This window comes from Corvus hawaiiensis, chromosome 16 (assembly GCF_020740725.1).
Source record: "Corvus hawaiiensis isolate bCorHaw1 chromosome 16, bCorHaw1.pri.cur, whole genome shotgun sequence".
Taxonomy (NCBI): Eukaryota; Metazoa; Chordata; class Aves; order Passeriformes; family Corvidae; genus Corvus; species Corvus hawaiiensis.
Window position 1 is genome coordinate 11,534,096 of NC_063228.1, and position 13,450 is coordinate 11,547,545.

The window sequence follows — 13,450 nt, forward strand, 5'->3', positions numbered from 1 at the left end:
TGAAATTTACTTCGTTATTCAACAGATTTCAGCGGGCTGAAGATGAGCAGGAGGCTGGGTGAAGTGTGGCTTTAGGGCTCACACGTGAACTCCTGGGAAACTACATAACTATAGTTTCTGGACGAGGGAGTTTGTGTCTTTCCATCTATCGGTTACACTGACGAGAAAATGATTCCAAGCAGGGTACAGACATCACTGCATCAGGTAGTAAATGCCACGCTACTGCCTTCTCTCGCGCCACCTTTCAAATTAGGTTAGAACTGGCCTTTTGAGGTCGGCATCTGGAAGGCACAGAACAAGAGGGAATCTCTTGTAAATATACCCGAAAGGCTGCAGGAGCACCAACCCTGTCGCTGCTCCCCAAACCTCGGCTTCTGCTCCCTCCTCCCCTCAAAGACAGTGGTGGTTGGAATCCGGGATCTTTCTCTCCTCTGAGGTGAGCCCATCCCGAAGCTGCCGGGGCGATCGGGATCCCCATGCCCGTGTTTTTGCCAGGTGTCCCTCTCTGTGAGGCAGCGCTGGCACGCCTCATCGCACAGGGCTCCGCGCTCGCTGCGCACACGCGTGCGGGGCTCGGCCGGGGTCGGGGCTGGCGGGCGGGGGGCAGCGGGGTCTCTGTGGGGCCGGGCCGGGCCGGCGGCGGCCGCGGGGTCCCCGCTCCGCCCGCGGGGCGCGGAGCAGCCGGGGCGGGGCTCGGGGCGCGCTACCTGCGCGGCCGCGGGGCCGGGCGAGGCGCGGCAGCGGCGGCGGCACCATGAGGGTTAACTTGGGCGCGCTCTCCCTCTTCGTGGCCCTGGTGGGACTTTCGAGCTTCATCTTCCTCGTGGTGGCCATCGCGACCGACTTCTGGTACATCATCGATGCCTCCAAGCTGGAGGCGTCCCGGAACGGCACGGACGCTCTCAGCTCGCACTCGGGGCTCTGGCGGACCTGCCGCGGTGAGCGGGGCGGGCGGCGGGCCCGGGCAGCGGAGCGCTCCGGCTGCGGGGTCCGGCTGCGGGGGTCTGGGTGAGGGGATGCAGCTGCAGGGGTCTGGCTGCGGGGATGCGGGGTCAGGCTGCGGGGTCCGGCTGCGGGGATGCGGCTGCAGAGGTCTGGGTGCGGGGTCCGGCTGCAGGGGTCTGGCTGCGGGGATGCGGGGTCTAGGTGCGGAGTCCGGCTGCAGGGGTCTGAGTGCGGGGATGCGGGGTCTGGGTGCGGGGTCCGGCTGCAGGGGTTTGGGTGCGGGGTCCGGCTGCAGGGATGCGGCTGCAGGGGTCTGGATGCGGGGTCCGGCTGCAGGGGTCTGGGTGCGGGGATGCGGGGTCTGAGTGCGGGGATGCGGGGCCTGGGTGCGGGGTCCGGCTGCAGGGGTCTGGATGCGGAGTCTGGCTGCAGGGGTCTGGGTGCGGGGTCCGGCTGCAGGGATGCGGCTGCGGGGGTCTGGATGCGAGGTCCGGCTGCGGGGTCCGGCTGCAGGGGTCTGGGTGCGGGGTCCGGCAGGGTCCGGCTCGGGGGCAGCGCCGGCGGGCAGTGCCCGCTGTCCTCGCAGCTCCGGCTCTACGTGGTTCAAGGCAGGAGTGCTCCCCGGCCGTGCCCGGGACCCGTGGGCAGTGCCTTGTCAATACCTCCCGTGTCACTTGCCGGGGGAGACATAGGGAGAGCGAATTTTCTGCTCCTGTAACCTAATGTTACATTAACTTTTAATTCAAGCTAATCTAATAAACCTTAACCATTTAGAAGGAAAGAGATGTCTTTTCATTTGGCTCAGGGAATTAAGGGGCGAAAGTTCTGGGTTAAAGCCATTAAAATGATAAATAATAATATAAAGAATAGAAAGATAAACACCATATAGTTTATTTACATAAACAATACCATTAATTTAAATATAAGTATTATTATATATAATAATATTGGATTATTATAGTCCTATATATTAATACTTAGGGTTTTCCCCATGTGGTTAATTTATATGCTAGGCACATAAGTTTAGGTTTTGATTTCACCATTAAAAGCCAGGAGTAAGTAATGTTTGCCATAGGCAAGAAAGGATGTTGCTTCCAGAGGAGCAAGGAGAGGGAGCAGGTTACAGGGATTCTCCCTTTGCTGTACTCTGATCCCCACTGCAAGGAGCAGATGTTTCCCTGTTGACTCCAGCGGTCAGGCCCCATGGGAGCAGCTGATGCTGTGTACTGAAAATCCTCTCCTTTTCTTCCCTACCTAGGAATGGCTGTTCTAAAAGCTGCTAATATTAAATGAATTATATGTAAAAGATAACTATATATATATATCAAAAAGATATTATAGTGTAATTTTTTCCTCATTGTTTTTCCCCTTTTTCTAATAGTGAGGAGTGAATGTTACCCTTTGATAAACCCCTTCTGGCATGAGAATGCGAACATCACTGATTCACACAGACAGCTTTTGTGTGAGTAGAGTTTATATTATTTTATATTTCCATCTACCCTTCCCTCCCTCCTTGGCCACTTACAAGGACTCATTTCTGATTCAGAGGGGGAACTCACTGAGACAGTGTTTTGACTCTGCTTCTGTACAATATCTGTCACTGCCTGTGGTCTTTAAGTGTGTTCACTGTTGAAATAACCATCTATTTGATGACAAGTTCAGCTAATTTCTTCCACAGGAGCAAGACCGTTCTGACGGCAATGGCACAGGAAGGTGTACAATTGTTAAAAATAAAAGGCAAAAGTGTTCTAAATCATCTCAAAGGAGTCTGATCACTGAAAATGTTTAAGAACACATTTAAACTAACCTTTAAGACAGCTACTTTCCTAGCCTTTCAGGATTCCTGGCACTGATAAAAGGCTTAAGTATGTGACAATTTAAGAAAATAAATCAGTGACTAAAAGCAGTGTGCAAAGTCTCTGAAGAACATCATGTTCAAAAACATTAAGCTTCTAATGTATTTACTTCTTTTTCTTTAGATTCATTTATCAATGCCAGAATGTTTTCAAAAAGTCCAAACTGAACATTTTCAAATACTTACAGGCATCTTCTAGAAGTTGATTTACCATCTTTACATCTTATATTCAGCACAGTCCTTTCCTCATGCACCCTTGTGTATGGGCTTGCTTTTTAAAATTTTTTTGTTTACTCACCTCTTTTCCCTGGCTCTGTCTCCTCCTTGCACATGGAATATGTGCATCTGTGCTGTTTTTTAGCATGGAACTCTTTCCCTCAAAACCAGCCATTCCCGGGGCTCCAGAGAGGCTTAAAGTGGCTTCAGGTTCTTGGAGCAGCATCTCGTGATCCAGCTCCAGGTGCAGTGCCCGTGGCAAAGGAAGCCTGGGAGGTGCTGGTGCTGCTGGGACTGTGTCACAGCTGTACTGGGAAGGTAAAGTAGAAGTAAGATCCCAGAGGGCTACTGAAGCAGCCATTTAAACACATCAACAGGTTCAGGACTCAGAGCCCAGGACGTCTCTCTGTGCTTTCAAATAGGAAGTGCCATTTCTTTAATCTTCCTTGCTCAAAACAGAGGGCTGTAGCTGCTTGATGATGCTGAAATCAGTGGAAGTGATTGCTGGATCACTTGAGCCTTTGAGGGGTCAGCATTAACTGAACCTGCCTGATCATGTTTTAGGTATCAGCACCTCCACTCTTATGTTGGTGATAGTCCAGCATTTCAGGATAAAATCATTGGCTTTTCAAAAGTTGTGTGCATATTTGCAGAAGGTACATCTGTGTTCTCGGGTGAGAGATTGCAGCTCTTCAGTGAAATAACAAAACAAAAACAAAAGCTCTTTTGGTTATAAAAATGATGTTGGCTTGGAAACAAAGGACGGCTCTTTGTGAGTCATGAAGTGTAAGAAAATGGTGGATATGAATAAAAATTGGATTAATAATTATGTTTACAGACTCTTCAGGGCCTTGGAGAATTTTTTTTTGTCTCGCTTTCACATCAAGTGCTATTTTTATGTTCCTGGAAAAAGACTTCTGGTCTGCAAAGACACTTGCGTATTTTATTATAAACAGGCATAGTCTGCCTAAAAATGATGAGAGAAGAAATCAAAGACACTTCAATTGAAAGAGCCTGCTAGGTTTGATTGGAATGTCCTACAAAGTTAACTTTTTGATTTTTTTGCTCAGCTTCAATGCAGTTTCAGTGTGGTGAGGCTACAGATCCTCAGCAGTAGCAGCTGAACATAGAAACTACCATGTCAGTACTTCTTCCTTCTAGGAAATACGGATATTTCTAAGTGACATCTAGGTTCATCAGGTCCTGAGATACTACCTTCTACATCAGCCTTACTCTTATCTCTTAAATGTTTCTGACTCTGGCCACTGAATCATATTTAGGCAGATCATGGCAAACCATCTTCATCTACAACACATTTTAACAAGAATTTTAGAGAACAGTTCTGTGATCATGGATTGAAGCGTAGTTACAGCAGTTTCTTCATCTGCTGCTCTATGTGGCAAACAGCTAATTGCACAGCTTTAATTGGTTACTTCAAAAAAATTACATTTTTTATCTGTGTGTGCCTGTGAAGGTGTCTGTGAGGTACATTCTCGTGGGATTAATCTCTTTCCATCTAGCTGTACACACATATTTCTCACTGTTTGATTGGCACTGAATTTCATGAGCTCTGGCAAAGTCAAACACGTTTCTTTCTGATTATTCCTAAAAAGACCTTAAAGGACTGTCTACTAAAGTAGGCACTTAGGTAACACATTGGTGACATCTCTCACTCTTCAGAGTTTGAATGCAGCTCCTGGCATGTCTTAACTGACACGACTGCCAAAGAGATGGGAGGAAATCTTTATGTGAGTGCAAAGAGCTGGGTCTAAGTGGAAACAAAAGTGCTGGCCACTGCCAGAAGACAAACTCATCACTAGAGAATGAAAAGCCTTCATGGTCCCTTCCTCCACATTTCCAATATCTCCCCTATTCATCCCAGCAGATTCCTTTTAGACTTACTGTGTACTTCAAATGGAGCTTCAAATTAAAATAATTGGGTGCACAAGTTAAAATCCTGTGCTAGCAGCAATATTGCCCAGGCAATCAACCTAAGGCTTGATGTATTTTCACATCACAGGAGTACTCTTGAGCTGCTCCTCTAATGGATTAGACACAAACTCTCCTCTACATTGGCCTTCTATTTCTTCTCTCACCACTCCCCCCAGCTGAACATGCAGTGTATACCCTCTTTGCCCCTCAAACCCACCATGGATCAAATATTTCCCTATTACAGATTACATTATGGCCTGGTTACTTATTTGTTTAAAACATCAGCCACATCTAAAGAAAAATATCTCTTGACTGCCTACCACTAGCTTTTCTGAAAGTTCTGCATTAGAATTCTTTTTCACTGGAGATGTATACTTTCCTCTGGCCCAAACAGGATTAAAATGAAAGTGTCACTTTTTGTAATTTATACAGTAATTAGAGTCTCTTGGTGACTACTAGGTTTAAAGATAGCCCTCTGAAAGTCCCCCTTAGAATTGAAATCTGCCAGCAAAGACGCCCCTGATATTTTGCCTTGCTGTGTGTTCTCCTGTGCCAGCTATGGGAGACAATCAGCAAGAGCAACATTTTTCATGGTGAACTGGATCCATCTCTCACTAAATGACAAAATAAGGATGTCACTGACTTCAAAGGAAGCTGCATCAGGGGTTCGGAGCAGCTTCGGAATTTTCCAGTAGCAGAAATGTAACATCCAAAATGAGATCTAGATGTTGAGGATCACACACAGAGAGAGGGCAGCTGGTGAGTAGAATGAATGGCAGTGCTTAGTCAGCTGAAACCTTTCCCCCAAGAGTTTCAGCTTTGTAAAAGAATTTCTTAAGAGAAAAAACAAATGAACAAACAAAACCCAAACACCACTACCATCAACAACAACAACAAAACAACAAACAAGAAACCTTGACATGTTACACTAGGGAAAAATTGCTCTTAGATATTTTTGTCATATAAATATTTTCTGTTTACCGAAGTCTATATTGTTAGTAATGAGTAAATACCAGAACAGATTTAGCTGAAGACAGCACCAGTGTAATCCTTGCATAATGAAAAATATTGTAAATACTTGGATCGCATCTTTGCACTTGAGCTGCTGCAGGGTCCCACCAGCACTGCAGAGCTGGGGCTGGAGTTATGAAAAATAATGTGAGAGGAACTGGAGGAACTGCTGTTCTTTCTTACTGTCTGTGTGACACACAAACCGTCTGCACAAGGTAAGATTAAGCCTTGGACAATCCTGATTTTTTGTCAGTGACTTGACCAGCATGGCGAGTGATTTATTTCCTTTTACAGGTCCATTTTTAGCGCTCTCCTCTATTCCTGAAATGAGTACTTAATGGATGTGGTTTGCACTCATTGTTTGTCCTGTTATAAAATCAAGACTGGAGTGTGCAGCTGTCCATGGACAACTGCTTAAAGTATTCTCCCCAGAGTATTTTATTTTTTTCTTATTTAGACACGAATGTAACCAGAACCATGAGGCTGCAGAAAAGTTTGTGCTTCCTGCAGGGAACAATCTTTGCAGCAGAGGCAGCTACTGATACCTCAGTTGTTCTAATGTAACAGCTGCCTTGGTTTCTTCCTCGACAAATCAGTTTAAAAGTACAGATAAACTTGTCTGGATTTCCTTACAGCATGTGGACCCTGTAACAGTCACTAACCAGCTGCTTTCACTTCACCCTGCTCTTCATGGTCCTGCTTCATTTTTATTGAGTTAGTTTATAATGTTATAAAGAATGCCCTATTCTTTGGCCACCCCGACATTTTTTCCTGGGGGATTTACAGTTCTTTGCAAATTTTCTTTTGGTTTTAAGCTATCAGAAGGAAACAGCTGGCGCTAGAGCAAGGGCCATTTTAGAGGCCAAGTGTAACAAGACCCAAATGATGCACATCGAAGTTCTGGCTTAATTGATCTGGTAGGTGTGTTCCTGTTCCTTCAGAGAGGTGCCAGTGAACATCTGCTTCAGTACTTACAGTAGCTGTTACAGTAAATATATACAGAAATCTTGGATAACTTCAGCACCACTGCAGCTGAGGCCTAACAAGTGACAACTTCTGATGAATGTTCTCATTTTCAGATTCATTGGTACCACAGCAGCAGAATGTGAACCATGGTGCATTGCTCACATTCATCATTCTACCCATTCCTGCTACCGAGGTTTTTTGTCAGTGCCACCTGCTCCAAGTCTAGCATCATTTTATTTCTGCTATCTGCAATTGGTCTTCCCGTTTAGCTCAGAGATTTTTTGGGAAAAGCACCAAACCAAAACATGTAACACACAGACCAGAGCCTGGCTAATCATCCTGGAGAACCCTAACCCTCTGAGCAATCATCCTCCATCACCTTTTCTCTGTTGAACAGGACAAAATGCAGGCCTTCCTGTCCCTGGGGCCCAAGCCCAGAAGACTTACATTTAGCCACAGAGGAATTCTTTCAGTCGTTCATGGTTTTTAAAGTTGTTTCCTTCCTTTCTTCCTAGCAAGCAGGTCAGAATTTCTCTGTGCACTGTTTCTTCCTGGCTTTGCCAAGTCCTTCTAGAAGAGCCCCATTGGTTTTATCAACTGCCAGGAGTCTGTTTCAGCTGGAGGCCTTTGTCCTTCTAACTGGCTATTTAGTTACTGCTGGGTAAGACAAACACGTCCTTAATTAAGCTCTTCTGCGCTGCTGCTATTTGGAGTATTTCTGATGAGGCGACTATTACAGATTTCTAGGCACTATTTGCTATTGTAAGCTGTGCAAACAAATCCAAAGTTAGTTTGAAGCAATTAAGCTCCAGGATGTTCACAGGAGATGATTAACGAAACTGCTGGGCTTGCACTTGGTTACTTCTGACACCGCTCAGTGTTTCTATTTCATTCTACAGATTTCTCTCACAAACAACTCATCAACAACTGTGTTGGGTGGTAATTTAGAAATGCCTGCCAAATTCTCAGATCTGGACACACACTGCAGATGTCATTGTTACAGATATTTGGCCAGACCTCTAGTAAAAGAGCTTTGGCTAGATAATGCAAACCCTCATTCACTCAGATTAAACTACTTCATTCTTTTTTGCTTCAGAAAAAAGGGAGTGTTTTTTGAAAATGTATGAGTTTGTTTCAGTGTTTCCAAGATTAAACCATTGGATCTTTCATGTTGGACTAACAGGGAACTCAGGTGTTGAGAAACTGATGTGGGAAACTGAATTCTGTTTTACAAGAAAGTACACATGCCTCTTCTTGTGCAAAATGCTTAGGGTTTTTTTTTCCAATACTAGATTAATTTCATCAATATGAAGACAGTTATATGTTTAATACATAATGCATAAATGTGTATTTCAACAGAAACTAAAAAACCACTAAAATGACTGCAAAATTAATGTTTTAACTTCTTTCACAGATGATTATTGAAGACAGAAACACAGTAAAGATATTTTAAGTCATGTTCTTCTATAAACTAATTATATTTCTCTAATCAAGGAATATAATGGCATAATATCATATGCCAGATGGCATGAATTCAGATTCCTGAGTGGTTTCCATGGCAGCATTTTAGAGTAAGTTTCCCAGGCAGTTGCAGATTTCATAGTACAGATGAGTAGTAGGTATTGAACTAGAACACTGGACATTATAAAAGTGCTATTTAACCAAATATGATTCTCTAAATATTTGATTTTTAAAGAGCTGCAGGTGATTAATGAGGAGTGTGATCTCAGCTGTGTGTAGGAAAAGTAAGGCTCTGTCACAGTGGGGTTTGTGGGTTTCAGCTGAGCTATCCCTAAACCCTATATTTTCACTGAAGAGGGCATAAAAATCAGAGTTATTCTGATATTGCAACTGTCACAGATCATTAATGTAATCTAGCACACTCCCAAGAATGCTCTGGTATGGTTTTCGTTTCCTTTTGCTCCACAAGGTTCCATTCAGAGCTGTGTTTTGCTCACCCACATGTGTCCTGTCTCAGGTTGCAGTCGCTGAAATTACACCATGACAAGAAGTCAAAGAAATGGCAAGTTAGTGTTGCTGAGGTGGAGTTTGTCAGCAGTAACTTGGGCTAGTGAGGGACACCTGGAAAATCACAAGGCAGAGAGCCAGCCATGAGCTTGTTTATATTTGTTCTCTCTCAGCAAGGCCAGGTCTGAGGACAAAGTTGCACCATTCTTACATTCATACTTTTAAAATGTTAATTGCATCCTCCCAAGATTTTATCCTCCCAAGGCTTGTTCACCTTTTACAGGCAAGACCAAATCTAAGAGGACACGTGGGTGTCAGAATGGTGGGGTATAACCAAAACCAGACCAAATAACCCTTAGCAAGCTCAAATGTGGCTGAAGACCACATTCATGTTGCTGCTGCCTCTCTAGAATATGAGAACTGAATTGGGGGCCCAATCTCTATTCTGTCACATCGTGTTCCATCACACCCCCAGCAACCACTTCTAATACATAAAACTTCTGAACTGAGTTCCATGGCTCGTTCTCATCTTGGAATCCGACTAAGATTTTCAGGCAGTTTTGACATACTGGTTTGTTCCCAGTAAGCTGAAGATTTTTCTGGCTTTAGCATTGAGAATTGCTTTAGGTCTGTGTTTCTTAGCCAGGAACAGCAGTTGTGGCCAGTTTTGCTGAAGGAAGGCCCAGGGAGTGTCCTCAGCTTTAGAATCAAAGAGGGAAAGTGCTCTCTTCAATGAAGAATGCTGAATTCATGGTTTCTGAGCATCAGCTGCTCCTGATGTGGGCATATGTAGGGTTGAATATGAAACTATAATACAGTGCAAATGAGCAGAAATAAAAGAACAATAGGGTCGCCTCCCAAAACTTTGTCATTTGCCACTTTTTTTTTTTTTTGTGAGCATGTTCTGTGCTACACAAAACAAATAATTATGTCTGGAAACCACATTCTGCTCAAGTAGAGACATTAACAATGTCTCCCTTGATGCCATGCAGACCCTTCCTAACCTTCCAGGCTTCTGGAACTGAACAGAGATATGTACACAATTGTGTCTAGATCTTTATAACTCTGCTGAAGAGGATAAGCTGGATCCTTAGCCAGTGGCAGGTGGAGTATCTCCAACTCAGTGGGCAGTTAGAGTGACTTGAAAACATTGATCACTTGATCACACATGAGCTGCAATCTCTTAAGTGACTCCTTTTCCTTGGGAACAGCTAATGGTGTATTGTGGTTCCTCTGTAAAATTAAATGAGACACTGAAGCCTAGACCTGTTCAGATTTTAGATTTTACATTTTGTTTTGTCACTTACTCTGCACTTTACTCTGGTATGAAGCAAATTGATACTGGAACTACTTTTTTTGGTTGTTATTCTAAAAAAAGGCTGGGTTGAATGTTGTGAACAGAGTGCATGAGAGGGAACAATGATACAATAATGGTTTATGATGGAAAAAACATTGTGATATGAAAAAATACCTAGCAACCCTCTGTTTACACAGCTATTAAAGTATTATAGGCATCAAGAAAGACTAATGTAAAACATTTAGCATGGGAGGAAGCAGGCAGGATAGGTTAATGCACTTAGTGAAGCTGCTGTAGAAAACAATGACAGAATCAGAGCTGGATGGGAAAATTTCCCTCTAGTTGATGGTCAGCTGCAACAAAGGAAAAGGTCAACAATATGCTACATCAGTGCAGGAGAGGACATGTGACAGAAGAGAAGCCTTTAATCAAAGCATGGCTGGATCTCACCTCCCGAACAGAACAGTGTGGCTCAGATAACAGGGCTACTTTTTATTAAGGTTGCCAGTGCCTACCTGGTATTCAGTGCATCACCTGATATCCAGCTGGCTCAGTAGCTTAGAAGAGTTTAATTGCTCATATTTATCTGTGTAGACATATCCTTTATATCTGTGGTCTCTGTTTGAAACACAGGCTGTGACCCTGTGAGGGCTTGTTCTGTTTGTTACATTTTCCTCCATAGCATGTATTTGTCTTGCTGACTTACACTGAAAACCCAAGGAGTTCTCCAATTTCTTGTTTGTGCAGCACAAAATGAGGCTTTGATCCTGATCAGAGTCTCTGCACTTAATAATTATTAGTACATCCATTGACACCATAATAAAATATTACAATATTAACGTTCTTCATTTTTCTTCAGACATGCATGGAACATTTGTCATCCTGATGCCCCTCAGTCTGATCCTGATGATTTTTGGAGGAATGACTGGATTCATCAGTATTCTTGCCAGGGCCTACCTACTGCTCCTAATGACGGGACTGCTTTTCCTTTTTGGAGGTACTAAATCAAACTCCTGGCCTGCTTTAGATGACAAGAGGTTATATCTGGGAAACATCACTTTGTTTCCCAGGGAATGAAAGCCAAGCAGGAATTTGCTTTCAGAATAATGCTGGTGTTCATTCACCTGGTGTCTGATCGGGTCCCAATTCTGGACTAGAGCTGCTCAGGAAAGGCAAATATCCCTCCTTGTGGAGCGAGGCACCCTTTGAACAATCTGTGTTTGCTCCGCCTATTAACACAAAAGATTTAATAACTTCTCAGCGTGGTGCACAAATTCTTTACAGACAAGGTAATGGAGTGATGGAAAAGTGACCTTGGAATTACTAAACCGTAGGGTTGCACAGTTTTTGCAACTATTAAGCAAACTGATGTTTTTAAAAAGGCATTTGATTGAGTTCCTGAAAAGGGTCTTGTTAGGCATTCCTGGGGTAGCTTCACTGCTAGTTTAGATCTAGAGCAGTGTCCCCAAACTGTGGATCACAAAAGGAAACCCCAAAAAGTTATTTTAGTTGGAGTGTAACATTTCAATTTGAAGCTAGTAAGATTCTTTACACTTCTTTTTATTTTTTCTTTTTTGCTGTATCCAAACCCACCATGTTTTAGAAAGTAATTTATGAATTCAAAAACCTGAAAACATTCTGTCAAAGTAGGAAAACTGTGTTTAAATATGCATTTTCTATTCCAAACAGATTTTCAGTACTGTTTCACAATGTAACTTAAAGCAGAAATTTTTCCCAACAGAGAAAGGGATCCTCAGAATTGGCTCTCATCAACTGCTCATACAGTCCTATTTTTAAGAAGAAAATGCTAAGGGATTACTGAAAGCAAATGCTGCTGTCTCAAAGTCTTGGCTGAGCTTTTTAGTCTGAAATGCTCTTACACAGACCAGCCATCCCCCATTCTGATTGTCTTCTAAAAAGAAGAGCAAGTTCTGATTCCTCAGAACAGCAGAAAGCTGTATTCACTGGAAAGGGTGGTGGAAAACTACTCCAAATAGTCAGTGAAAAATGAAAAGCTGTGAAGTGCCAAGCATGATTATCCCACTGAGGAGTGGAGCGCTGGGCCTTTCTAAGCCATTTGGGGCTGCAAAGAGGGAGAGGAAACACGAAGACAGGGTTGGGAGAGGGGTGCTTGAGGATGTTCTGGGGATGCAGCTGGTGCAGTTTCCCAGGAGAACATGAACAGACTGCAGGGTGGCCTTTGCCTGAGACCAGCCCCCATCCTGAATCTCAGTACTGAAAACAGAGATGCACACACATTACATATCTGTAAAATATAGGACCCCATTTTTATTGTGGGAGGCTTGCTGTCAGACATTCAGTATTTAACAGTGGGAACATTGTCCTCAATGGACACAAATAACCCTGCCTTTACTTCCCTCTCACCCTCATTCCCCAAGAAACCAACCTCAGCTAGATTTCAAAGATGATAATCTGTGAATCTGGCCTGGCTAGAATAGGAAGGAGTGGCAAAGAGGCCCTAAGACATATTCAACTGATTGGTTTTAATTCCTTCAGTGGCTGCTAAGTAGCTGAACATGTTTCTCTTTTCAGCTCTCGTTACCCTTACAGGGATCAGTGTCTATATTGCATATTCAGCTGCTGCTTTCCAAGAAGCTGTTTGCCTCCTGAGGAGCAAGGATCTCCTGGTGGAAGTCGATATCAGGTTTGGCTGGTCCCTGGCACTGGTCTGGATCTCCTTTGTGGCTGAAGTACTCACTGGGGCCGTGTTCCTCCTGGCAGCAAGAGTCGTGGGTCTGAAACGGCAGCGTGAACAGGCTTTGTGAGCAACAGGTACCTTTGCCCTGCAGAGCCTGATAATTCGGATTATTTGGTCCATCTGGTCACTAGGGGTCATAAGAGTGGCAAGGCTTGTCAGCTGTTGTAAGCCTTTTTCCTCACTGGTGGCTGTAAAACACAAAGATTCTGGTAAATCAGTTAAACATTCCAGGTGGTGTCAATTAGGAAGCCCTTGTGTCCTTAGAAGAAAGTGCATTGCAGTGTATTTCTGGAATCATTTCAGCTGGCAGCTCATCAGACATCTCCATTCATTGCTTAGAACAAGGCAGATTTCTTGCTTTCTTTTCTCTTCTCTGCTGTCTCAGTAAAGCGCCTCAGAGTATCTTGCAGGCCAGATTTTGGGTTCTCCTGAGAGTTCTGAGAAGGACGTGGACCTGCTGAAGGGAATCCAGAGGAGGCCATGAAGATTCTCAGAGGACTCAGCAGCTCTGCTCTGGAGATGGACTGAGAGAGCTGGGGCT

General features: G+C 44.0%; 1 protein-coding gene across 2 annotated transcripts; it reads left to right on the top strand.

Annotated features, from left to right (window-relative positions):
- The first annotated feature begins 722 nt into the window (after positions 1-722).
- TMEM114 (transmembrane protein 114) lies at positions 723-13,450 on the top strand. Of its 2 annotated transcripts, XM_048321372.1 has the most exons (4): positions 723-938; positions 2,327-2,407; positions 11,050-11,187; positions 12,744-13,450. In XM_048321372.1, exons 1-4 carry the CDS (start codon positions 755-757, stop codon positions 12,974-12,976), a joined length of 636 nt encoding a protein of 211 aa, XP_048177329.1. In that variant the 5' UTR covers positions 723-754; the 3' UTR covers positions 12,977-13,450. The 2 variants fall into 2 exon arrangements, with proteins under 2 accessions (XP_048177329.1, XP_048177330.1); XM_048321373.1 differs by lacking the exons at positions 11,050-11,187; positions 12,744-13,450 and adding an exon at positions 7,441-7,585.

Excerpts from the sequence above, each read along its gene's own strand:
- TMEM114 (XM_048321372.1), top strand. The coding sequence starts at position 755 with ATGAGGGTTAACTTGGGCGCGCTCTCCCTCTTCGTGGCCCTGGTGGGA. Across the intron at positions 2,408-11,049 it reads TTCACACAGACAGCTTTTGT|ACATGCATGGAACATTTGTC; the intron begins GTGAGTAGAGTT and ends ATTTTTCTTCAG. Across the intron at positions 11,188-12,743 it reads ACTGCTTTTCCTTTTTGGAG|CTCTCGTTACCCTTACAGGG; the intron begins GTACTAAATCAA and ends TTCTCTTTTCAG.